The sequence below is a fragment of the Plectropomus leopardus genome, chromosome 10 (assembly GCF_026936395.1).
Source record: "Plectropomus leopardus strain MGB_pleo_1.0 chromosome 10, ASM2693639v1, whole genome shotgun sequence".
NCBI lineage: Eukaryota > Metazoa > Chordata > Actinopteri > Perciformes > Serranidae > Plectropomus > Plectropomus leopardus.
In genome coordinates, this window is record NC_142185.1 from 32,496,344 (window position 1) to 32,524,233 (window position 27,890).

Sequence of the window (27,890 nt, forward strand, 5' to 3'; positions counted from 1 at the left end):
TTACAGTACCACTATATGCATAGCTAAGTTTTGTTTGTTTTTTGGTCAATTTGCCCACTTTAACTTCACAGATCGCATTATACATTAACATTTAACTATATGTATTTATATATATACATACTACTATGTTTATATACTTAGTTCTGATTTGCTGAAGTCTGTTTTTACACTGCTGTTATATTACAGCTGATAAATGAGTCTGCTGGTATTTATCACAGATATTATTCAATCCGTAAAATTCATTTTACTTTGATATGTCCAAAAACTAAAGTAATTTACATGTCTCCTTCATTACAGGACAGTGTCAGACCTAAACAAACTTCTGGATTATAATGTTTAAAGTATGATGAGGAAATTGTGCGTTAAGTATTAAAAGTAAAAAGCTAAATAAAGAAAAAAAGAAAAAAACCCTCAAAATTATATATATGAAAAAAAAAACAACAGAAAAAGACACGTTTATCAAAATAGTTTGCAATTAATTATCTGTCAATTGGCTAATTGATTAAATCATCAGTGATCATGGTTTAGAAACTCTTTATATATTTTTTATGTTAAAATCTCAGTCTGTAGTGAATTAAGCTGACAGATAAGTTGTGAAGTAAAAAGTACAATATCCTTGTATGAAATGTTGTGAAGTATAGAGTATATAGTATTAAGTAAAATACAAAGTATTTAGGCACAGTACTTATGTAAATGTGGTTAGTTCATAAAGTGGCTGCAGATTCTTAATCAAATTAAAATTTGGTGGTCAAAGGTTAAGTATCTGTGGCAAAAACCTTAAAAATTCATACACTAATTATAAGCAGTGGTGGACCACATTTACAAGAACAGGACAGGAAGTTATTATCTTAAATTTACAAAAAAAAACATCTTTTGAAATGTTGCAAATAACGACCTCTCCCAAACAAACATCTAAAAATGACACAAAGTCAGACGGAATAATGAAGTGAAAACATAAACCTGATGTACGACTTCTTCTCCTTTATAGATAGATAGATAGATAGATAGATAGATAGATAGATATACTTTATTGATCTCAAAACTGAGAAATTTCCTAGAAGAGAAAACAAAAGCGAGGTGATTTTATAAATGTCTTTATTTTACAGGATATTTCCAGCAGTGTTGTATTTTCGTGGATCTTTTTTTTCGGCAATTTGAAAAAAAATTTAAAAAATAGATTCGTTTTGAGGTGCGTGCGTGTGAAAACATTTAATATTAAAGAAACAAAAGTTATAAAATCAATAAAAAAGAACACTATATAAGCATGCTAGATTTATTCTTTTGCTGCACCGGTCTTTGTAAGGATTATTGGTATAACTTTCTGAGAAGGCAGCATTTATTTAGGGTTTCAGACAAAATGTTTGTTAGAATTAATGGTTGTATTAGTGCTTTATATATCACTCATAAGCCATTAATTGGAACAACAATTAGTTGGGTTGTCAGGTTGTGAAAATCTCGTCATCCAGGAGGACACTTGTAACCCGCTCTAAACAACAACACGTTATTATTAACTTATTTACATTTTTAATTACAAATTACTCCCTAACTTTGGCTGTTGGTTTTTATACAAAGTAAGAAATGTATAACATATATTGTTAATGACATATTCATAACAGCAGATTTAACCCTGTATTATTCCCATTCTTTATGACTTGACTATGAATGACTCACTAGTGATGTTTCACAGCCTGGCAAGTTTATCAAATTAATGGCTTATAAGTGATCTATACAATATTAGTAAAGTATTGTTTGGTCTTTAAAGGGAAGGGTTGGATCTTTCAAAGCTGAGTTGTGTGAGGTACTTATCCATAGTCAGTGTGTATGATGGTTATGCAATATACTTCAGCAGCAAAACATATTTTAGCTTCCAAAAAAAATCAATATCAGTTTACGTGTCTGCTGTTTTTTTTAAATATTTTTACTTTGCTGTCAGACAATGATATCCAACGAGGACATGAAGCTGTTAAATGGCTCTCTTGAAATCCAGACTTCATTGAGAAAAACAGTGATTTTACCTTGTTGGCACACCGGAGCTGCTGGTCTCCTGCTGCCTCCATCAGTTAGTTTGTGTGTGTTAATGTGTGACTTTGGAGAGTCCGAACTAACTCTTTAAAAATACCGAAGTCACAAAATAACACAAACAACCTCACCAACTGAGGAGTGGTAGACCAGCAGCTCCTGTGTTCTGCGAGGTAAAATTCCTGTTTCTGTCAGTGGAGTCTGGCTTTTAAGAGAGCGTAGATAAGTTTCACTTTCAGCCTTGTTCCCCATCAGAAAGGGCTGTCTTCACGGCATGGAAAAGTGACGATAATACTCTAAATATAACTGTTTTTTTTTTGAGGTGGCCAAAATAAGTTTTGCTGCTGCTGCATTGTATATACTAGGGCTTTTATTTTGAAAAGCAAGAATGTGAGGAGTAATGCGGTAAGAGAGCTGAGCAGCGCACCTGTAAATGATGCCAAAATGCTGTCAAGATTAGTAACAAAGTTTTTATTACATGCCTATTTTGGTACAGACCTCATATTTATGTGCCAAATAGACAATCTACCTGCATTTGGTAATTGGTGGGTGTTAATATCTGAACCTGACTGTAGCTAAAACCCTGATTATAGATTAGTACCTCCCCACTTCAAAAGAAACAAACTATCCCTTTAACAAAGCTGTTAGTCACAACTTATTAACACTTCATAAAAGGTTTCTTATTAGAAAGTGGTGACAATAACACAGTTTAATATCAGGCATCGTCGTGGCAACATAAGAAGGCATTAATTAACATTTCTCCAGGCTCACAGAAAACAAACTTCAAACGTGACTCACGTTGCTGTTTGATACCAGTGGGTCGACCATTACATGGTCTGCTGCTGAGATTTGGGGCTTGAAAACTCTATTTTTGGCTCAAAATGTTTTGGAAAAAAAACTCCTTCTTACAGGCCGAGTCCTCCTATTGTGGCTGCAGTGTCAGCAGTCATACTAATGATTTAGTGAACGTCTACGATAACTTTAAGGCTGTTTATTTTCCATTTTGTCACATTGCGTCAAATGATACTGATACTGTGGTTTTCTTCATTAGAAACTGGACTTGTGTTGTGGCTCAGAGTTCACATTGGAGTCATCTGGTCCCTTGCTGCAGCGTGAGCAAACCCGCCCTCTGGTGATACTGCTTCTCCTTGGCCTCTGCGATTTTTGCGGACAGATCCAGCGGCTTCTCAAAGAAGTTTACCAGCGCCTGTTCGGTGAGCAGCGACGCCAGAATCTGAGCGTAGCTGACCGTCCACTCGCTCTCTGCCGGCGAGCTCCCATCGCTTCGGCCGGCATCTTCAGTGGACTCCTGCGTGGGTCCTCTCACCTCCTCCTGGCTGCTGACCTCCGACCCTGAGCTGTTTCCACGGTGGCTGGCTTCACCGATCTGCAGCACAAGACTGGTTACCGTAGCGATGGCCTGGAAGAGGTCGTTCTCCTCTGGATAGCCGTGGAACATGCTGTAGAGCGTTTTACAGAACTGGATGAACTCGTGCTGTGGAGGGAAAGATCAGATGTCAGCGTTTCATCACGATGGTTTTTATTATTACTGCTTATTATTTATTTCTACTATCCAAATTCTTAGTATAGTATGTCAAAAAATGTCTAGTGTAGTGTGCAAAAAAAGTTATTGCACAGTATGTAAAATAAATGTCATAGTACAGTTTTTAAAAACGTCATAGTATGTCAAAAAAAGTCATAATATAGTGTAAACCCCACCCCCTCTGCGTCTGTGCACACACCACGTTTCTTTTATTTGCAATTGAACACTTTGTCCATTTGGTAGATAATACTGAGGTATCTACTGCGTACCGCCGTTCAGTGTAAACACACTTAGATACCATACTTTGTCCACATCGTCCAGTCGTACCTGGTTCATGAGCGGCAGAGGCTTCTCCACATCTTTCTCCCTCTCTTTGACCAGATCCTGCAGCATTTGCTTCAGCTGCTCCTGGTAATCTTTCACTTCTGTTTCCACACCTGGGACAACAGACACAGCCGGACTCAAAAAACTGTTACAGTTAAATCACACTTTAACAAATACTACAGTGCTTGTGTTTTGCACATTTTTCTGAAGTGTTAAGATAATTATTCAGTGTGTCAAGACCCACCTGAGGGCAGATTAACACAGAGGGGTCTGTTTGTGGACAGCAGGGGGCTCTTCATCAGAGAGGGGTCATCCTCACTTTCTGTCAGAGCTGATACACACACACACACACACACACACACACAAACACAAAATAAATCAGTCAGTTACAGCTCTAACTTTGGCTTGAGACTCTTTGGACTGTCATCACGTTTACAGTTAATAACCTGGTGGGATGTGCAGACGGTACAGCAGCCTTATTTTCTCATTCAGCTCTTCACAGTATAAAGTGTCTGAGAGACAGAGAGAAAATAAAGGGTTAAACACATCACATGTGCAACACTTTGTTATATAGTACTGTAGTTTATATATGTGACCCAGCAGTACCCCTGGATGCATTTGCAGCTCTAAGCTTAAAATAATTTTTATCACACAGAAGCAAGAGTTTTAAGGAGTCAAAACCAGGGTTTGTTTGTCATGAAAAACCAAGAAAAGTGATGGAATTTGCAAAAAGCAATTCCCAGGCCTGGAAAAGTTTTGGAAAAGTTTTGGTTTCCTTGCACATGATGTGTTCAAAGACCATTGAAAATTTGAAAACCCAAAGATAATTTTTGTTTACACAATTTCTGGTTATTATAAATGGAGATAAATTGAAACTGAGTATCAATGGTTGTTTCAGAGAGTGTACGGTCTTTAAAATCTGCCTCGTAAATGCCATGTAAATTCACTGGTAAATGTGTATGAACGCTGCTGACGAGCAGACAAAAAAGGGTGTTTCGACACGATTAAAACCGTAAAAATGTTGGTTATGGGATAAACTCAAGTGCCAGCTGCTTTAAAGCTAAGAATACTCTTTTTAGGGGGATCACGTGTGTCTAAATCTGCCTTTGTTCTTCCCTCCCTCTACCTACCCAGCCAGCCGGCAAACTCCCTGAAGGTGACCAGGTTGTGCCGTTCCTGGTCCAGCAGGGTGAAGGTGCGGTTGGCCAGCGTATCGGCGTGCTGGTTCGAGTCGCCGGGCCACGGCGTCAGCAGCGCGTACAGGCTCTTGAACTGTGGCCGGTCCAGCCGGTACTGCCGCTCTATGTAAGAGCGACCGGAGTCACCGTGACGCCACGCAGCAGACTCCGCCGCCGCTGCAGAGCTGCTGTCGCCCCAGTACAGACTGATGAAGTGCTCCGTCTGGATGAGTGAGGAGGAGGAGAAAAGAAGTCTGAAACTATACACAAGACACAACTGATAATTCTGTGGATTCGGCATTTGGTTGTCGGAGGAGATACCTTGAAGAGGTCGTAGACGTCAGCCAGGTTTTCTGGAGAGATGGAAACATCTGGAGTCACCAGTCTCAACTGCACAGACACACAGGAGGAGACGGAGGTCTGAGATGATGCTGAACGCTTCCATCAGCCTTATATTTTTATTTAAGTCAGTTTACAGTCAGACTGTGTGACATAAGGACACCAATATTCTCTAATCTGCTCACAGCGTTTTCTTTGGTGGTGTCTTCATGAGCCTGCAGCACTTGGATTCTGTGTCGACAGCGAAGCCTCTCGATCTGCCGCACCGTCAGGTCTCCAAATTTCTGACGGGAGGAAACACAAACAGCAGAATACAGAGGGGCTTCAGTGCAACATTTAACCCTTTGAAAACGGGATCGACTTCACTTTTCTGGTACTTTTTTTGTTTAAACAATAGTTTAAACCCTTGAACCCTGAGCGAATAGATTTCGTCTTTGAAAACATGGGTGGCAACACCATGAGCAACTGAGCAACAAATGTCCCAAAAACTGTTTTAGTAGATTTATAATTTCAAAAAAGAGAGAGAGGGAAAAATTTCAAGAAAAGAATATTTAAAGTTATTTTCAAAATTATTTTATTATTATTTTTAAGCACATTTTTCAGGTTATTTCTATGTTTATGTGTTTTTTTCCTTCTTATTTTCTTTTTTTTGTTTAATTGCTCAGGTTTTCAAGGGTTAAATAAATCTTGTTAAAAGTCCCAATATAAGCCCTGCATTTGTGCGTTTCTCACCTCGTAGGACTCGTTGATGAGGTCGGTGATGTTCGTGTGGCGTACAGCGAGACTGTCGGTGTCGCTGCTGCTCGTCTCCTCTGCAGCAGGCGGGGAGGACGGATGAGGAGACGACTCTTCACTTCCAACCTGGTCCAGGAAGCTGCAAAGACAGAGCAGAGGGTTCACATTTTCAAACACAAAAGTAATCCCATTCCCTCCATTAAATACCAATGGTGTAATGTAGCAGAGTACATTTACTCAGGTACTGTACCTTTTACAATTTAGTACAATTTTAGTACAATTTTGAGGTACTTTACTTGAGTATTTTGATCTCATACCACTTTCCACTTTTACTTAACTACACTGCAGAGGCAAATATTGCACTTTTTACTCCACTGAAATTATATGATATGTTTAGAGCCTAATTACTTCACAAATTAGGAATTTTATGCTTAAATCATACTGTCATCCAAAATAGCATAAAAATGCCATCCTGTATTATATCCTCCAAAATCACACAAAAATGTCATACTATAGTATGTTGTCCAAAACTGCAAAAAAATGTCATAGAATATTATGTCATCAAAAATTACACAAAAATGTTGTCAGTATGTATGTCATCAAAAATCACATAAAATTGTAATATTATAGCATGTTGTCCGAAATTGCATAAAATTGTCATACTATAGTATATTGTCAAAAATAGCATAAAAATGTCATAGTACTGTATGACATCCACAACAGCACAAAAAAACTCTGTGTATTGTATGTTGTCCAAAATAGCATAAAAATGTCATACTATAAAAAATATCAAAATGTGACGTCCAAAAAACTGCTGAAAACCCCCCTGCCTCCCTTTCTTCAGCTAATTTTTACGTCACTTTCTTGTCACGTTTCATTTTTTTGTGAGACATTTCTTGCCAATCTGGTCATGGCCTCTTTTTCCCCATCTTTTTTTTTTGAAGCAATAAAACCAATCTGCTCAGGTTGCAAAGGGTAAAGTCATTAATGTTCCTGAAGCCAAAGTGGCACTAGAGGGTGCTGCTTCCTTGCATGTGACTCCAATATATACAATTATTAAAACTGTTTCATTACACACTGCAGAATTCCATGACTTTTCCAAAACTTTCAATAATTTTTATAGTTTCCATGATTTTTCTAGGCCTGGAAAATGTGATTGTGAAACTATCCATGTAAATAAGACTGTATGTATTCATGTACCTATCTATGTAAATAAGACTGTATGTATATAATACGCTTCTAAAATATATTTCTTCAGTGTATGTAATAATTTAATAATCTGTTATTTTGCTTTGGCAACAATGTGACACATATTCATGCCAATAAAACTGATTTGAATTTGAAATTCTTTGACTTTATCAGATTTTCCATGATTGTGGGATTTAGACATAAAGAGGATTTTAAGTCATTTTGAATCGCTAAATGTGGCGTTAGTTCCAATCATATTTTAAAAACTGCCTTTAATGTTGAGCTAAACTTTTTGAGGTGTTCTGGTTGTATAAATATTCGTGTATCTACCTTGTGAGAATCATAAGCGCCTGTCCATCGTCTATGCTGGCGGACAGCTGTGCAGCGTTGGCGTCCAGCGCTGCCAGACCCAACTGGAAGATGGCTTTGATTCCGTGGAAGAAGAAGCAGTCGACCACGCAGACGGCGCTGTGGAAGGGCAGGACGCTGAGGAAGAGGGTGAGGAACCAGGAGAGGGAGACGGAGGAGAGCGTGGAGAGATCTGGAACGTGCTCAGCCAGGTCAGGCAAACGCTCCCTGATCAGCTCCTCAAACACGGACTGGTCCACCTGAGCGCCTGCAGGGGGGAATAATGGAGAATAATACTGAAGTCGTGCAAGCAGCAAGCATAAGGAAGTCTGTTTATGTCTCTGGTCGTGGTGGAGTGGCTGGTTACCAAAATAAAGGAAATTTTATTTTTCTGCTAGCTGGTGATTTTTTTTTTTTTTTTTTATGCAACCAATTTGTGCATTTTCTGCATCAATTTATGGAGGAGATGTCTTTAATTTAATCAAAATAAAATTAAGGATTAAGGATTATTGGTTTTTTTTGTGTCCCTTTTGGGCAACAGTTTGGGGAAATTGTTAATATTAACAAATACATAAACGACTCAAATTCTGAGAACACATTTGCTGCTGTTTAAACGATGTACACAAACATGGACATTAATAGGAAGAGGAAATTGTTTCAAAAGAGCCTCACATATCATAAATAAACTGCTTCACAAACACAGGAAATGAGTCCTTATTTCAGAGGCTCAGAATACGCCTTTTAAGGTTTGTTGTGCAGCAGCTTAGACCAAAGAGCTGCGAAATACACAAAATGTAGGCCTGCTGTGAGTGATTTCAAACAAGGAGAGACAGCGTCTGAAGTGAATATCAATGAATAAAGCTCGTTTGTTGTCTTACCTATGACCCTGCGGTTAAAGTAGTCGGGCAGCATCCTCTCACAAACGGCCACCAGAAGCCAGAAAGCCTCTTCTTCTTTAGCATAGAGCAGCAGCACCGACGCCAGGATGTTCATCGACTGGACAGAAGAAGAAAGAGGAAGATGCAAGACATAAACAATCATACCCATTAAAGACAGCCGAGAAAGGTATACTGTGACATTTTTATGCCATTCTGGACGAAATACTACTCTATGGCTCTTTTTATGTGATTTTGGGTGACATACTATAGTATGCTGATGTTGTTTTTTGCCATTTTGGGTCATGCTTCTATAATCCTGTCCAACATGCTAAACTATGACTTTTTCTACATTTGTAACAATGACTTTGTTGAACGATTTTTTGACATGCTATAGTATAGCGTTTTCAAAAATATGAAATGTTGACTTTTTCAACCCTTTATTTTGATGTACTCTACTATAATCCTATTCAACATGATAAACTATGAATTTTTTCGATGACTTTTTTGACATTTTCCGGCGTTTTTGACATGCTATATTATGATGTTTTTGGACATTTTTCGACATTCTTCACCGTGGCGTGTCTCTGCATGCTTTTTTTATGTGGTTTTCAGCTGCTGCTCAGATCATCAGGTCCCTACCTGGCAGTATCCGATCTTGGGGTTGCGGTGAGCGTAGGCGGTGAGGACACGTCTCAGTGCGGCGATGCCGGTAGGATTTTGAAAGGCGGGATGGTCCGGCAGAGAGCGGTGAAGATCCCGCTCAATCTCCTCTGTGGCCAGGCTGCTCTGTCCCATCGATTTCTGCACCATGTTGGTGTAATATCCCTGATGAGACTCCAGCTCGGAGGACGCGTCTGCACAAACCAGAAAGACTGTGAACAAACAGCAGCAGTGTGTTCTCTAAAGCTTAAAACCGGCAGCTTTAAAACAGCTGCTGCTCTCAGCTCTCATCCGTTTACACATCATAACAAAAAAAGAAATGTTCTTTACGACCATTAAATATCCATCCGGAGCATTTTCAGTTTTTTTCAACATACAGTACTGTGACGTTTGTTTTCAAAATGCAAGATTTCACTATGATTATTAATAAACTGGATAACCAGTTTCTCTGTCTGTGAGCTTTTGTTCCACTCAAACACTCAAATTATTTTTGTTTCCAGGTTCTGATGTTTATCAGTTTCAGTTTCTGCTCCAAAAAGCCTCACTGAGTCGGAGCTGAGGAAGTGAGAGCAAACCTAAAATAAAAGCTGGCAGAGTTTGGTTCTGACTGACAAGGTATCATCTTAAAAAAAAAAAAAAAACATGTGGTGGCAGCAGACAAATTAAAAGAGGATGTGAGACCAAAGCTGCGTTCATACACACACATGCGCTTCTATAAGTTTATGCTCTTATGTCTATTTGCAAGTCAAAGTAGCCGATGGGATCATATTTTATTTGAGTTAAACCTTAAATAAATAATTGATCGATTCTGTGTGCGCTCGGGATGCAACAACTGGTTCGGATGCATCATTATCAGGCCCAATCAACGCATATTTTAATCGTTCAGGATCGGTTATTTTGAGCATGCGTCCCACCCAATCCTTATTGTTATTTTTTTTAAAACAATATATTTATTAGTCAATTAAACAGATATTACACATAAATAAAACAGTCTTGGCAGCAAAGATGATATACCATAAAATGAAAAGGCAAAACAAAACAAAAACAACGACAGCAAAAACAGCAATAAAAAAATTAAAACAGAGTTAAAAAACAGATGTTGTTACAGCTGTTACAACGTACAGAAATCTTGTAGATTACATGGCCTATAACACTTTTATGTTTAGTGGCAGATATTTAGGTTTTATTGTAATAATGCGACTCCAATGTTTTTCATGTTCAACTGAAGCTGCTACACCACTTTTTAAGCAAATTAAAATTTGTGTCGTTCATTTTAGTGAACTAGTTTTACTATAATGCTGTAATGAATAATATTGTAACAGATTTTTATTTGTTGTGACCAGGGATGTTAAAATTCAAAGTCCAGGTAAATCCAAGCATCAGATCGGTATCGTTATTGGCAGATGCTCAATATCAAATGCCTCGGATCGTGACTGGGGGCAAAAACCTTGATCGGGACATCCCTAATGTGCATGCGGTTTTGTGTCTGTTTACTATCCACAGTAAAGCCAGCATTCAGAGAACTGATCAAATTACTGACTCTGCATAAAAATGTGGAAAAGCAGGTTCTAATACACTTAGTAGTGCTTTCGTTTTGGGGCTTTTTTAGGCCAGAGCCTCAGGTGTCTCCCTTACCAGAAAGAGTCATCCACAGCTCCCCTCGCAGCGACTCTGGTATCCCCATGGCAACAAGTCTTTGGATCTTTTCCGTGCGGAACATGTGGACGCCGCGGCCGAACTCTTCGAAATGATCCTCCCACAGACGCTCCTTCACCTGCTCCATACTCTGAACAAATCCATAAAACACACAGTCAGAGATTTCCATGTTTCCATGCACTACATGTTACCGTTTTGTCTTTCTTATAAAATCTGCGTGCCTGGAAAGAAATTGTGTTCAAATTGATTAACCTTTTCTATGGCTAACCCTTTCACACCTTAGCAAATTGGTTTGATTTTTTTCAAAGCCATGTGGAGAGGGCAACATCAAATTAACAATTCATGGCCCAAAAAACTGCAAAAAAGCTACAAGAAAATAACCTGAAAATAAGCAAAAGAGTGAAAAAAAATCTATAAAAAGAATTAATAATAAATAAATAAAAAGACCTAAAAGAGTTCTGTAAAAAAATCTAGGACTTTATTTTATAGATTATATTTTTTTCTGTAACATAATTTTAAATATAAAATCATTATAATTATAAATGTTGGTTTTTTTCTCCAACTTCAAAAAAAAATCCTCCCCTCTTTTTAAAACCATTTTGTAGTCATTTTCATTGCATGTTTTACTTATTTCTTGCTATTTTTTTGGGACATTTCTTGCAAAAAAGGACCTAGAAGAGTTCTGAAAATGAAAAAAAAAACTGTCTTTAGATAATGTGTTATTTTTTTCTGTAAAATAATTACAAATATTATTTTTTAGACATTTTTCCTTAACTTTTTGTTTTTTTTAACATTTAAGTAATTTTCTTGTCACTTTTTACTTTTTTATTGCAATTTTTGATACATTTATTTTCAAGTTGGTCTTTGCCTTTTTTCCCCATATTTTTTAAAAAGAAATAAAACCTATTTTTTTCAGGTTTCAAAGGGTCAAAAAGCTTGTAAAAAGCATCTGAATGCAGCACAAGAAAACCGATGCTGATCCAGGTTTCAGAGGGTTAAACGGTGATCGAAAATTTGAGTTTGACTAGTCTTGAAATGTCAGACTCCACTCCACCTTGGTGCCGTTGGTTCCTGGTTGGTTTTGGTGGAAGGCCGTCATCAGAGCCTCGCTGTTGACGGTGTTACGCAGAACCTGCTCCTCTTTCTCCTCTTCATCTGAGAAGCTGGTGTCATAGTAGAAGGTGTAGTAGGGTGTCGGGGAGGTCTGAGCAAAATATGAGGAGAAAAACATCATCTGTTTTTTGCAGATTCTTTTTTAATATATTGAAATTAAACTGCATTAAAGCATTGCACGCACCACACTCCTCTTGCCGTCCTTCCTGCTGCGAAACATGGACTGTTTCCACTGCAGAGCTCGGAGTCGAGAGTTCAGGCTCTCGACCAGCTCGTCTCGGTCCTGCAGCTCGATCAGCTGGAAAGCCTTCTTTGTCCGAATGCTCACGATGACGGGGTTAGGAAGCAGGCTGGTGCTCTCCGCTTTCTCTATGGACAACACCTGATGAAAGAAACGGAGGAAAAAACCAAAACACGTTCTATTATTCCATCAAATTGTTAGAAAATCTACATCAAATAGCACAATATAAAAGATCCAACATAAATAATCAAAGTATAAATACATTTTGCTATTCATTACAACAATAGAAATAATCTGGGTTATTATTTTCAATTAAATTAAATTCAACTTTATTTATAAAGCGCCTTTCATGCAAAATTGCAACATACGGTGCTTACAATAAAACAACTTATTTTAGAAATCAGGATGCATCTTAAACAACAGCTCTCCTCATGACACAAATTTTCATTAATCCTTTAAAAAAATGGCTTGATTTCTTTCAAAAACATGGGAAGAAGGCATTTAGCAACTAAAGGAAAAATGACCCAAAAATGAGCTAGAAATTAGTAAAAAGTACAAGAAAATTCCCTGAAAACTAATAAAATATATAAATAAAAAAAAAATAAAAGGGAAATGACTTACAATTATTATGAAAAATGATGATGGTTCTGTAACATAATTATGAATATGTAATTATGATAATTAGCAATATAGTTTTTCTCTATCATTTTTTCCCTTGAAATTTTCACATAGCTTTTAAAAAATAATTTTATAAAATAACTTTGTGGAACGTTTTTCACCATGCCATACATTGCCTTTTTCCCATGTTTTTGAAAGAAACATGGTTAAAAGGTTTAATTTCTTGTAAAATGCGTCTGAAAGCAGCACAAGAAAAAAGATGTCGTTCTATTTTTCAAAAGGTTAAACCAGAGATAAATAGACGAGTGAGCTAGATAAATTCAGATAATTTCTCCTAAACAAACAACTGTATCACTCGCAGTCACAGTAACGCAGTCTAAAATATAAAACACAGCTCTACGGGACATGTGCAGGAATAAAAGAGACTATAGAAAATCTGGAGGAGCAGACGGGGAATTCCTCTTTATTAGCAGAAACGGATTAAGTAATCTGAGGACAATGCTCCAACAGAAAACAGAGGAAATGGAGGATTAAACTGCAGCAGCGGAGGAAAGAAAGTACGCATGACTCCTCACATGATCAGACTGGACATCAGGCCACTAATCTCTAAATTTTGAAACTAAACTCAAAAAGCTGCGAGCTTTGAATATAATAATTTACATTCACATGCAAATCCATTTGTAAAAAGGTTAATCTAATCTGTCAATACTTTCATCTTCATTGTTGTGTGTAATTTGAGCATTTAGGAGGAGTGGCACAAAATTCACAACTTTAACAATCGTAAAAGCATCTGTAACGTGACTAATTAATATACAACTGTAGATTTTATTCTGATCAAAAGACCAATAATACAATTTGAGCATATAGTGATTAAATTGCACTGAAGTGTCATTTAAGGGAGAGGGCATTTCTACTGGCTGCTCTATAAATGCAGATGTGTGCGCACGTCTCTTCAGTAGGTTGGTTTCCATTATAGATTTGTGAAAAACTTAAGCAATATTTTCACAATGTCAGTTTTTACGTTTCCATTGAGTGATGTTATGCAATTACTCCTCTCACGACACACAACCAAATTCAATGACCATATTATTTTTTCCATGGCTTTTTCCAGGCCTGGAGAATGTGATTGTGAAATTCTTATGACTTTTTCAGGTTTTCCATGAATGTGGGAACCCTGGATGTAAGAGCTGAGAATTCAAATCCTAATATCTTAATTTTTTAATTTTAACGAATTTCTCAATAACTAAATATTCTTATGAATTTGGTTGAATTTGTCCTTTAGGAAAAAGGTAACAGCTGCACAAATTTATTTCAGACATGTTTTGATCCTCCTTGGATCTTCGTTAGGTAAAAAAAAAAAAGTTGTTCATTTTGATGTTTGTTTACTTCTTTTTTTGTGGCCTGATGATCAAAGCAGGACTGAAACATCTTAATTAGACGTGTGACATCGAGTAAGCGTTTCCTTTATTTTTTGGTGTGCGTATAACTACCCTCTATCAACTTAAATCCGTCCTTTAACTAAAGAAACACGCAACTAACTGTCACTTTCGTTACTGCAGCAAATAACACCTTTGCTCTGTAATGTGTGAACATTATCAGCCACATGAAACCAACGTGTTACTTTTTAACCAGCAGCTGACACAGTAAACACAGACTGTTTGACAAACTCAGCTAAAATCACACGACCATTACAGACACACAGAGCTCCTTCACAAACTCTCAGATAAAAAAGGGCCCAGAATAAAGTCGCTCAGGACAAAGAGACAAACTGTAAAGTCACACAAAAACTGTTGTCTTTTTTTTTTTTTTTTGAGTTTTGCATCTTGTTTATTCTATTTATATTGCTCTTTTATTTATCTTAAACATACATTGCTTTGATATCCCTTTGCTGCTGTCGTCATGCAAATTTCCCTGTTGTGGGAATAAAAAAGGATTGTCTTATATTTTCTTACTGTCCAAATTCAGTGTGTATTTTTTAATTTTTATTTAAATTAACAACCACATTTTACTGTTGGAGACCAGGTAAGGTCGGAGCGGCTGTGATGCAGGTATCGTACCTCTGAGAGGGGTATGAGGAGGATGCAGCTGCCTTCCTCTCGGCTGGAGAAGCACAGATAACTGTCGGTGGTGTAGAGCGTGCCGGCTGTGTGGCAGCGTGCGTGTGGCGTCCATACCGAACAGGACGCCACCTCGTGGAGCCTTTCACCACGAGGGAGCCGAAACAGAGCCAGGACGTACTCCCTTAGAGCCTGCTCCTCCAAGATCCTGCGGAGAAGATGATAGAGAAAAGCGTTACGAGGTGATAGATGGAAAAAAAATGGTTGGAAGCAAAACAAACAGAAACAAGAGAGAACAGGTGCACTGCAGATTCACGATTAGCACTTAATGAACTCGAATGAGGATGAAAATGATTCAATCTTGTGGCTCTTCTAGACTTTCAAAATCACTCGACTTCCAACCGCATTATCTAGGTGTGTTAGTCCGATTTCAGTTGGGCAGACACATTCACATGTATTCTAAAAGTGCAGTTTTAGTCGGACTAAAACAATAATTCTACTTTTTCTACCATCATGTGAATGTAGTAAGTTATTTAAAATTTAAAAGGGCGAGCTCATCAAATTCAAAAAGAGGTTTAAGGTTATAGATCTGAAGCAACGTCCTGGAGAAATCCACGAGTGACACAAATGGACACAAGCCTGAGCCAAAAACTGTCTCAATCAGCCCAATAACTGCAAGAATATGTTGGCATTGACTGTATGTTTCTGCAAAACATGAATACATGAGGTCATTATGTTTCATATTCATCATATCAACATTTTAAAGTCATGTCGTGCATAATTTGACTTATAAAATGTGGTAATTTATTCATCATCATACAACCAAAGTACATAATACAGTTACTGCAGCAACTGCTATTTCTTTAATGGAATAAAGTACTTTATATTTTCATTGCCTGTATTTCACATTCAGTGGCTTGTTTGACCTGCATGCGGACTTTCTACTTCTTTTTTTGTTTTTATTTCCCTCATTCTGGACTCTCCCAGGTTCCTGTGCCCCTCACATGTACTTTTCATTTCTTCTTCCTTTTTTCACTTTCTGTCTCGTCACTTATGCTCAGATAAACCCCATCTACTGTAAATACATTTGCTAAAAAAAAAAGTCTGTGTTGTGGTTTGCCTTGCACTCATACATCTGCTCTGCAGCTCAGGCGGTTTACTTTTAACTCGACTTCCCGTTATGGTTTTTGAGGTTTCTACATAGACAGAAATAAGTATGACGGTGTGTGACAGCGTCTGAGCAGGAGCGCTGTCAGTGGAAGTGGCATATCATCTTCAATAAGGCAGATCAGGTTTGTTTTATTAAAAAAAAAACAGAGGGCAATACATGTAAAAATAAAAAAATAAAAAAGGACACAGCACATCAGTGTCTTATCTCAGCCAGCTGTATACGTTTCATAAAAACCTCTGAAATACAGACAAAGTTTTGTCGAGAGCCAAATCTTTTTTGTTTTTACATTTCTACGTCTGTGTGAACATAAAAACTTGGGTTGTAATTGAACGTTTATTTAACATGTCGTCATGTTATCGTGAAATATTTAAGCTGCTTCTTCAGAGCTGATTGTCGGATGCTCGATAAGCTTCAGAAACCCCCTCCCCTTCACACCTTCCTGACATTAATCAGGAGGAGCGGCGCCCCATAATAAACGATGCGACAGGAACGCTCACTTCACACAGTGATTAACCAGCTTTGTGGAGGTGCGAGAGAAGCCATGTTTGTGTGTGCAACTGTCATTGCTAGTTTCAGATCGACAAAAGCTGTCATTTTCACACCCATGTTGCTTAAGTAGCAAATATACTTGCACCCATGTGTGCACCCATGGGCGTGTGAGACTTAAAAGTAGCTGCCTTCAGGCATGTTGCTGGCTGCAGAAAGCAACTGAACCAACAAAAAAACTCAAGTAAAGTCAGACTGGTGCGGCATTTTCCTGCTACTCATATTTGGGCAAAACTTATATGTCGATATGTAAAAAAAATAAAAAATCCTCCAACATACAAAATAACAGAAAAACCAAAGAAACAAAATTTAATCATTTTGCATTTTAACTGTAATCACATTGTGAGGCTTTTTTTTTTTACAACTCAGCAGATTTCAATTTCAACTCATCACTGAGTCCGTTCCAGACTTTGACTCCCAAAACTGAAATACACTATATGGACAAAAGTATTGGGACACACCTCTTAATCATTGGATTCAGGTGTTTCATTCAGTCCCATTGCCACAGGTGTATAAAATCTGGATGGATGTGCAAAAATGCCCACAGACACACTCCAAAATCTTGTAAAAAGCCTAAACCAGAAGAGTGGAAGCTCTTATAACTGCAAAGGGGGACCGACTTCATATTAATGCCTGTGGCTTCAGATTGGGATGTGATGAACGCTCCTGTGGGTGTAATGTGTCAGTGGCCCGATACTTTTGTCCATACAGAGTATATCTATATCTTACATTCATTCTCATTCTCAAACAGCCCAAATTTATCATTTCCTTCTCCCTCTGATGGTAACAAAAACCAGCACTGACCTCTTGGTGATGCGTGCGGGCTGCTGCAGGACCCGGTCCAGCTCCAGGCCTTCGCTGTCCAGCAGCCGCCTGAGGGCAATGTCAGCCAGCTGACCTATGACCCCGTATGCCTCCTCCAGGTTCAGAAACATGGAAAACTCCCTCTGCCGCTGCCGTGTAGTGATCCGGATCGCCTCCGTCATCAGACCGGTGGAGACCCGCTCCAACCGCGTCACGTCCGCCCAGGGAATCACAAACTTTACTGAGGAGGAAAGACGGGAAAATATTACAGTGTCTTAAGACTGACAGTCAAACAAATTCCTAAAAAACTTTTTCAACAGTAAGAACTTTACTAACTCAACTGCAACTGTGAAAATGCAGTATGTATTAACCCTTTAAAACTTGGCCTGGCATCACTTTTCTGATGCTGCATTCAGACGCCTTCACAAGTATTTAAAGCTTTAAAATCTGAGCAAATTGGTTTGCTTTCTTTTGAAAATATGGGGAAAAGGCAATTTAGCAACTTAGCAAGAAATTAAGATTAAGATTTAGATTTTTTTTTAAAAAAAGCTAAGGAAAATGTCCAAGAAAATAAAGGTCATAAAATATATTGTTAAAATTGTTTTACAAAAGTATTATTACTTTGAAGCACTTTTTTCAGGTCATGTCCTTGTTTGTTTATCTGTTTGTTTGTTTTATTGACTTTTTTCCTTTGTTTTTCCCCTAATTTTTAAGTAATTTTGCTGTACTTTTTACATTTTCTCTTGCAAAGTTTTGTTCATTTCTTCTTGATTTGCTAATTGCCTTTTACCATTTTTTAAAGAAATCCAGTCAATTTGCTGAGGTTTCAAAGGGTTAATAAAAAGTGAATAATGAACTCCTTCCTAATTTTTTTAGATAATTTTCTTGTACTTTTTCCATGTTTTTTTGTGCAAATTTTTATTTATTTCTTCTTAAGTTGCTTATTGCCTTGCAATGTTTGCTTGTTTATGTCTTGCTGTGTTTTTGAAAAACATCCTACCAATTTGTTCAGGTGTCAAAGGGTAATTACAGTGAAGAATGACCCTTCCTTAATTGACTTTGAGCTCAGCGTTTTGTTTTGAAAATCCGAGCCCTCACTTTGGTGTACAGACCTTCCTTCCCCAGCAGGAAGGAGTAGAAGGCCACGTGGTTGATGCTGAGGTAGAGGAAGCCCTGCCGAGGCACCCGACCCTTCCAGCAGCAGCAGGAGTAGTACGTCACCAGTTTCTCCGACGAGGGGAGACCAAAGTGCCGCTCGAACTTCAGCAGCACCTCCCTGAACTTCTCCGGATCCTCCTCTTGGGCGGCCTGGCGACCCCGAACCTCCTCCGCAATAAGGCCCTGTAGAGGAGGGAGCTCAGACTTCAGAGCACTTTTTGGCCTAACGTCGTGGAAAGGCTCGAGAATTAAGGGTTTCATCATCATATTATTATCTACAGCGAGGCAGATGTTTTACTTTGATGCAACAAATGCTTTAAATCCGTTTTAAACCCACAGAGAAAGCTTCGTCATCACGACTCAGAAACTAAAATCCTCCTCTGACAGGATTCACACCTTGACTTTTCCCGTGACGAAGCTGGCGACATCCTCCTTGTTTTCAAACACGGACAGAGAGTGAAGCAGGTTGTGGACCAGCCAGTCCCAGTGCTTGTTGACCTCTTCTATGGCGGCTCCTGATGGACAAAAAGACAAAACACAGGAGCAAAATATAACCCTCTGAAATCTCGATCGACATCAGTTTTTTGTGCTGCGTTCAGACAATGAAATGACCTCAAAATTAGTTATTTTATTAAAAAAAAGATTAAAAAAAACAAAGAGGAAATGTCCAGAAAACTATGTTTATGATTAGTATTATTTTATATTTAGAAATTATGTCACAAAAAAAAGTATAATATATTTTTTCAAGTTTCAGGAATTTTTTCAGGTAATTTTCTTGTTTATATTTTAAAATTTTTAATTTTTAATTTTCTTCTTTTGCCTTTTTTCAGTGAATTTTCTTGTACCTTTTAACTCATTTCTGGCTAATTTTTGGGCAATGTCTTATGAAGCTTCTCTCCATGTTTTTGAAAGAAATCAAACCGATTTACTCGGGTTTCAAAGGTTTGACGGCTGCAGCTGCGCAGACTCTGGCTCCAAAATGACATCATCAGCGCAAGATGGCAGCAGATGTATTCAGGATATTTTGACTTCATTTTTGTACGGTAGGACGAAGTGGGGACACGTTGTCCATCTTTATATTCTGTGATTGGTAACGACACATCTCATGAGTCAGATGAGGGAACAGAAAAAAACACAGAAATTTTCCCAGATAAAACTGAACACAACCAAAAACCCCAAAGTGTCAGACATGAACTGATGGAGACTTGATGGTTAATCTCACCGCTGGCGATGACCCAGCTGATCTGGGAGCCGGGAACCTGGAGGAGGATGCGGAAGGGCGTAACCCTGGCACTGGAGTCCAGCACTGTGTCCAGCGCCCCCACCAGCAGACCTAAAGAGACGACGAAGAATCAGACGGCAGTTAAAAATATGCAAACAGAGACAGAGCTCAAACAGCAGTAACATTGTTATTGACAGTGTCTCAAGTCATTGCTCAATAAGTTGTCCACTACTATTTACTGTTTAGCTACATGATGGTTTGGCCAATGCAGTACCCCAGGAATCACACTGCGTCCTGTTGTACTCGGAACAACCTCTGACTCGGAAAGTGCAAAGGAAAAGCCATTCAAGTCAGGATTCATAATCGAAAACTCTGTAATATCTCGGGTAAGTACCTGTTTGTCTGTAGTGTTTGTGTTGTGAAACGCACAATGACAACTGTGCAGTCGCATTTCCTTTCAGTTGATTTGTTTTTGACAGAAGTCTTTGCCAGCATGTAGTAGCCTCCTCCTCCCGTCTCTATTAGCTACCTGCATCAATGAGTCTGCATGAGTCCCACTTAAGACCTGAAAACAGCCAAAACGTTTTCTCCACCTATGTTTTCCCAAGCAGATGCACTGGAACGCATTTAGATCAGATGTCAGAAAAAACGACACAAAAATTATCGACTTTGAACTTGCAATGGAACGCAGCATGAGTCCTAAAACCAAGAAATCTGTTTGCATTTCCTCGTCTCAGAGTCAATGGGTTTTTGGAGAGCATAAAAACTTTTTTTTGATAAATGGTAGTTTTTTTCAAAATTGTGGTGTTTCCATTAGGTGTATGTTATATTCACAATTTCAATTTGTGCAACGGGAAGGTAAATGAAAACCCGTCTTGCTGGAAAAGCACGGATGTCTGGATGGCAGCATATGTTGCTCCAAAACCTGTATGCACCTTTCAGCATTCACAGTGCCGTCACAGATACGAAGTCACCCACGATGCTACGGGCACTAACACACCCCCATATGATCACAAATGCTGGCTTTGAACTTTCAACAATCTGGATAAATTCCTCTTTAGCCAAAACAATCTGAAATGCTGGATCGTCAGACCACGGCTCAGTTGTCAAAGTCCACTGGCCCAAAGAAATCAGAAAAAATATATTACAAAAACACAGTCTCACTGCTGTCAGTATAAACAACTACATGATGAATGTTTTACTTTGTCTTTGTGTGCATCATGAGGACGAGAGAAGTGAAGAGTTCATACACAGTCAGAAATATTTCACAGCCGGATGTCAGAAATAAACCAACAGGGCTAAAACAGGCAGAGAGGTCGTGACTTGAGACCCAAGAGAACACACAAACAAAGGAGAAAATACATCCCATTACTTTACTATTGATGTTTTTCAGCCTTTACCTTTAAATGTTGTCCTTTTTATTGCCATTTTTGTAGTTATTATAATGTTTAGTGGCCACTAACTCTTTATTGTTCATCAATTTTTTTTAAATTATAATTTTTTTTTTTTACAAATGTATTTTTTTAACTTCTCATTTTGTTTCTGTTTGTTAGTCATAGAAAGTAGTAAATATTCTTTATAAAAATTGATAAACTGTTTTTTACCACTTTAGTGTAATTACTATCATCATTAAAAGTGTTGTTATTAACTGGAGGAGTAGCATTGGTAACTGCACATTTTCATACTGCCGATGTCAGAGTTAGGAATTACATTAAAGCAAGAAAAGGTCACCTGCATGAATGAAACAGACAATAAATAGACTTGATTTGATTAAACCAGCTGGGTCTAGGTCCAGGCCTGGAAAATGTGAAAGCAAAATTCAATAATTTTTCCAGGTTTTATCATGACTGTGGGAACACACACACATTCACCTACACTCACATACTTATAATTTGTATTATTTTTGCATTTTGCATTGTTTTGTTTGACCTCATTGTATATTGCTTGCATCAAAGTATTGCCATTTATTGTATTACTTGTAACTGATTGAATTACCTTCTGTGAGGTATTTCTATGAGCCAGTTTGGGTTTCCAACCTCTCCAGCACCTGTTTTTCTGTTTTATTTCTGACCTGTTTTCTGTTACTGTTTTCAATGATGTGAATAAATAAATATAACATGGTGCCTTCAGACAGTCAAAATACTGAAGCATGCAAACATTAGATGGGATGAATGTAGTTTTAATCATGTTTGTGATGCAGCTATGATGCATCTCCTCAGGTAGGCGTAATTGGAGGCCTTATTTTACAGCAGTCAGGAGTGACTTCAATTAAGAAATCACACTTAAAAGCTACGTTTCGCTTCTTTATACAAAGCAAAGTTTTTTTCCACGCAGCTTTACTTTGAACTGCCGAAAGCATTTTGGTTTTCTGAGCCAATATCAGCCAGATAAATGCGAGCTGCCACAACAAAGTACAACCATGCATCTCAGAGTTATGACTGAGCAGGATGAGGGCTGTGAGATCTCTATCTCCGTGTTCAGCTGTGTCTTCTCTGTTCTGGTACAAACAAAACGACCAAGTGATGCATGGAGAGAACAGGAAGAGGGACCAGTATCAGTTCTCCTGACGCTGGAGGCTGAGTTTTGATTTTAACTCAACAGCTTCAGTGTTGTCTGCCTATAAAACCTGCAGTAGTGTAGTTTGTTCATAGCCTATAACATTCATTTTTCACTTCTTGCAATTGCATTTAGGCTTTAAAAATCATAAAAGTGGTGTTTATTTGTAAAGATAATCTTGCTGAATAAAAAGTGAAAGCATCATAAATGTTTATTCGCCACAGAGCTTTTTTTCAGCAATTATCCGATGGAAAAATCTCCTTGGCCTTTTAATGAGCTCCTGCGTCGGCCTACGGAAAAACGTCATCCCTGGAGCGCTCTATTGAGAAATGAACTGAAACTGCCATCCCTAGTGTAGTGTGCAGGATTTAGTGGCGTCTAGAGGTGCCGTTTACTGAAACTTGTGCTGTGCTCCTAGCTTGTAGGAGAATTACGGTGGAAACAACATGACAGAGTCTGGAAGAGGACGTGTAGAGATAAACGTAACCAAAACACAATGATTCTTATTTTCAGATGATTTTAAACTGAAGAAAACACATATGAGTATTATTTTCCATTTCTGCCAAAATATCCCCCTAAATCTTACACACTGGACATTTAAAAAGCTGTTTTCAGCTTTTTAAATGATGCTCTGAGTCGATTTAATGACTACAAAATTTAGGGTGTGTATAAAACTGAATGCCAGCATGAAATATTATTTGTCGTAAACTTTGATCCAGGACTATTACAGCCTTTGTTGGTGAAACTTTGAGCAGGTGGAGATTTGAAAAGATAAAAGTCTCTCCCAGCAGCTCTGGCTCTCGGCCAAATGTAAACTGTATCTGAGAGTCGAAGTCGACCTGCCTGGAGCTGCGGAGCCGGCAGCCTGGCAACACAAAACCATCCGTCTGTCACCACAAAGCCCAGAAGGGTTTACAATGGCAAACTATCCAGAACGGGGAGTCAATAAGAAGCGCCGCCTTTCTCTGCTGACGCTCGCAGTGTGGGAGAAACCTTTACGAGGCTTTGAGAAGAACAAATACAAGATCTGCTCTCATATCTGCAAGACCGTGATGTTTGCTTGCTACGGTGGCCCTGAGGGTCATAACACTGCAACATTTCAGAAAACACTACAAAGTTTCCCAAAACAAAACAAGGAGTCACTGCTCAGTTGTACCTGTCTCAGTTAGAGTCTCTGCTCATGCAGTTTTCTCTTCTGGCACGTTGGAGAGTTTGAGGAGTGTTTAGTGATTTTATCTTGGGAAGCGTCGTAGAGTTTATGCAAATGTAATTATTTGGGAAATGATGTGTTTCGGAAAATATTGTAGGATTCTGAGAAATGGGGATAATTTGGGAATTATTGTGGAGTTATGAGAAATGGTAATTTATTTTCTGAAATGTTGTAACGTTAAGGAAATTACATAGAGATTTTAGGTAAATGTTATTTTGTTTCCTGAACTCTTTTTTTCTTTTCTAATACCGTGATTTGTTTTAGAAAATGGTGTTTTATAAAATGCTGTAGTGTTTTGACCCTCAAGGCCTCCATAGTTTGCTCCTAAATTGACCAAAATTAAATATATGTTTGTCTTGCTTTACGTCAGTGCACCAAATGACAGCTAACTGGTCAAACACAGGATCATTAAAGACAAAACTTCAGGAGAAAAGTATTTGTGTAGAAATAAAAACACAAAGACTGGTATGAAGGATCTGATTAGCTGCAGATGTGCAGCTGCCCAGCCCTGCTCAGAAATCCCGCTCAAGGTATGTCATCACGGGTGTGTTTCCACAGCTTTGAGGCCACGCTGGAAACCAGCTTCTGCTTTTATCTTTGAAGCTAAAAACATGTTTTTAAAAGTCAGATCTGAACAACAAAAAGACAACCCTTCTCCGTGTTGTTTCCTCCGCCTGTGTGGCAGGAAGGCCGCAGAGAAGCTCGTTTAATTAGTTAATGTTGAACGACGTGACAGCAGGACTTGACCCTTCATCCCTCTCGCTATGGGAACAGAGAGAACAAACACATACACAAAGTAAACCCCGGCCAGGAAGTTCCTTCTATTCTGTTTTATGAGGACAGCTCTGGACTGGTTTCCTCACAGCGAAGGAGGAGGAGGATAAAGACGACACTGTATGAGCTGCTTTAATGATATGAAGCGTCCCTCGTCGCCTAAATTTGCTGTAAAGACGACTGACAGCGTGTCAGAGAGGCCTGATGTGCAGACACAAAGCACGCAGAGAGGAAGCGAGACAGAGGAAACAGGTCGTCATGAGGAGAGCTGTAACTCACAGCAGCGGTGGAGAGCGGTCAGGCGACTGAAGCTGCAACGAGCACGTGGTCACAAATTTGTATAATAATCCTAAATACAGAAAATGTTCAGCAGGGTGACACATTATAATCACGGCACAGAGACAGAACAATCGCTATAATAAATGTTGGCGCTGCATGTTTCTGCAAACCACAGATACGTGTATGTTAGTATGCAGCGGATATGTTAAAATTCTGTTTCAACAGCACGTGTGGTTCATTTTAGGCACCAAAACCACTTGGTTATTGTTATGAAAAACCTGTTTAGGCTTAAAACATCTGCTCTTTGGGGCATTATCATGCCTTTACACTTAGCCACGTCTCTTTTTTGTAACTTTATAACTTATCTTTTGCCAGTTTTTGGGCCATTTCTTGTGCAGTTGTCCCTGTGTTTTTGAAGGAAATCAAATAAATTGAATTGAATAGAATATGCGTTATTTAAAAAAATAAAAACAACAATAACTATAAAAACTAAAATACTATGCAAATAAAAAACACAAACAAAAAACTACTGAGCTTATATATATCCTAACAGATTTTTTCAATAAGCGACATAAATATTACATTTCATGTCCAAAAAGGAGTGTGAAGAAGCGAAATACTTGTCTAGTTCCACCTATTCAAGTTCAATTCAAGTTGCCATAAAGTTATAAATTTGGTTTCCAGGCATCGGTTGCCATGGCAACACACACACACACACACACACACACACACACACACACACACACACACACACACACACACAGACTGTCATAAACCAAATATCTGGAGCAGGGGCTTTCCTGTGATGGGAACAAACCACAGTTTCCTTGAACTTTGGTCCAACAGACCTCTTTAACAGCACTTTTACTTTCTCCTTTTCCTCATGGATCCTCTCAGGATCCTGTTCGTGATTCTGCTTCTGTTTTGTGCTGATTTTGTTCTTTACTCTGTATGCTCACAGCTGCTGTCTTCTCCTTAAAATGTTATTTGTCGTTTTATTTACCTGTGATCCTGCCTGTGTTCTCACCTTTAAATGTTGTTGTTGTTGTTGTTGTTGTGATACAGCTGTTTGTGTTTACCTGTGATCCTGCCTGTGAGCTCACCTTTAAATGTTGTTGTTGTTGTTGTTGTTGTGATACAGCTGTTTGTGTTTACCTGTGATCCTGCCTGTGAGCTCACCTTTAAATGTTGTTGTTGTTGTGATACAGCTGTTTGTGTTTACCTGTGATCCTGCCTGTGTTCTCACCTTTAAATGTTGTTGTTGTTGTTGTTGTTGTTGTTGTATTGATACAGTTGTTTGTGTTTACCTGTGATCCTGCCTGTGAGCTCACCTTTAAATGTTGTTGTTGTTGTATTGATACAGTTGTTTGTGTTTACCTGTGATCCTGCCTGTGGACTCTCCTTTAAATGTTGTTGTTGTTGTTGTTGTTGTTGTTGTTGTGATACAGTTGTTTGTGTTTACCTGTGATCCTGCCTGTGGACTCTCCTTTAAATGTTGTTGTTGTTGTTGTTGTTGTTGTATTGATACAGTTGTTTGTGTTTACCTGTGATCCTGCCTGTGGACTCTCCGTGGCCTCTCCTCCTCTGCAGGAGGAAGAAGTCGTTGCTCCTCTCGGTCACCCACAGCTTCAGAGCGTTTTTCAGCAGAACTTCCTCTGGGTTCAGCCACATTTCTTCCAGCAGGGAGGGACCGGAGGAAGCCCTCCGCCGTCTCGTTCTCTGCAGCGGCGGTGGATTAAGTTTCCCCCGCCGGTCCTCCGGGCTCGGGAGCGGCCTTATCGATCCTACAGCGGCGGGTTTTCGGGTTTATCCATAGTTTCGCCTGCACTCCCGACAGCTGCAGGGTTCACACTTCCTCGCCTCACGCCCGACTTGCAGCAGCTGTACACACCAGACAAAGATCGTCTATTGAGAGAGCAGGACGCACTCTGTAGCTTAATCGGTTCCTTCAGTTTGAGGATGAGTCATTCTTTAATTTTCAAATAAAAATAACTTAAGCTGAGGATCAAAGCATATATCAATTTTATAAAAATAATTAAATAAATTAAATCTTGGTATATATATATATTATTTTGGCATATATCAGATCATGTCATATTATTTACTTTTTTAATTTTTTTTTATTTTAGGTTTTTAGATCTCCAAATCGTAAAATAGCCTGTCTCAATTAGCTTGGTATTTATATATTGTTTCATTTTGGCACAAAAGATCTCATAACACATCTATAATATAATATACTTTTAAGAAAATATATATAACATATAAGATAGCCTATCACAATAAAAGCTTGGTGTTTATCTTTATTTTACTCTTTCCCGAACAAGTGGGAGAGGTTAGACTTTTTTTTTTTGTAAATAAGTCAAATTGTGAAAAGATAGAGATCCGCACACAAGGAAGCTCCCCTTAAAGGATCAAGAGCCAAGACCAGCAAATACAAAAAATGGCGAGAAAAAAAGCATTTTCCCCGCCCACATTTCCCCCGAAAAAAAACAAGAAAAAAAAGATGGATGTGATGCTGCTGATTGAGTGATGTATTTGTTGCTGCTTTGCTGGAGTTGACCTGAGTGTGTCACTTCAGTGATTGCACCTGTGACAATAATCCACTGCTGCTCTGGATACCATTTAGTAAAAGCTTTTTAACGTTTGTAAAACAGTGTGCCTTGAAATTGTTTGGTTTCGACGTATTTATAACAATTATATATATTTTCACTTCTGTTTAGCATACTACTACACACTTTGTGTGTACTACAATTTTCTGAGTACAATTTTCCTCACAGGTAGGTGTGACAGTGAACAGACTTGTATAATCTTTTACCCTTACTGTGAATAGCAATATTTTTACTTTATTTTTCTATCATTCTTTGTGTATTGCACTTTTTTGACATGCTTATTTTGATTCAACCCCTTATCTTATCTTACACGTTGTCACTTTTTTTTTTTTTTTTTTTACCAGAACAGACTGTTTGTAGTTCCTGAAAAAGAGTGACAGAGTGGGAGCTCCTCGTTTTATTTTCTTTCTCTTCCGCATTTCACCAACTTTCCCTTCCGCCAGTTCCGGCAGAGCCACTGGCCCTGCTGTGATTGGCTGATCAGCTGACACACGTTCAGGTGCTCAGTTCATTAATTAGCACACAAAGGCTCATTGTGTGAATTCATACCGTTTCTCATTGTGACAGAGACGGAATGATTCATATAATACATCATGTAATGTAATAATATCATGTTATTGTTCCCAATAACTGGATGGAAAATAAAAAAACATGCAATAATTAG

At 38.4% G+C, this 27,890-nt stretch overlaps 1 protein-coding gene across 1 annotated transcript; it reads right to left on the bottom strand.

Annotated features, from left to right (window-relative positions):
• Positions 1-1,078: 1,078 nt before the first annotated feature.
• tbc1d8 (TBC1 domain family member 8) lies at positions 1,079-26,529 on the bottom strand. The gene is made up of 20 exons (XM_042494543.2): positions 26,162-26,529; positions 19,799-19,909; positions 18,973-19,091; positions 18,531-18,759; positions 17,419-17,659; positions 14,898-15,105; positions 12,166-12,363; positions 11,923-12,072; positions 10,848-10,998; positions 9,192-9,406; positions 8,553-8,670; positions 7,657-7,942; positions 6,136-6,277; positions 5,589-5,687; positions 5,386-5,454; positions 5,017-5,287; positions 4,333-4,398; positions 4,131-4,217; positions 3,890-3,999; positions 1,079-3,514 (listed from the first exon to the last, which is right to left on the bottom strand). The coding sequence occupies exons 1-20, from the start codon at positions 26,286-26,288 to the stop codon at positions 3,110-3,112; spliced, it is 3,402 nt and encodes a 1,133-aa protein (XP_042350477.2). The 5' UTR covers positions 26,289-26,529; the 3' UTR covers positions 1,079-3,109.
• Positions 26,530-27,890: the final 1,361 nt, after the last annotated feature.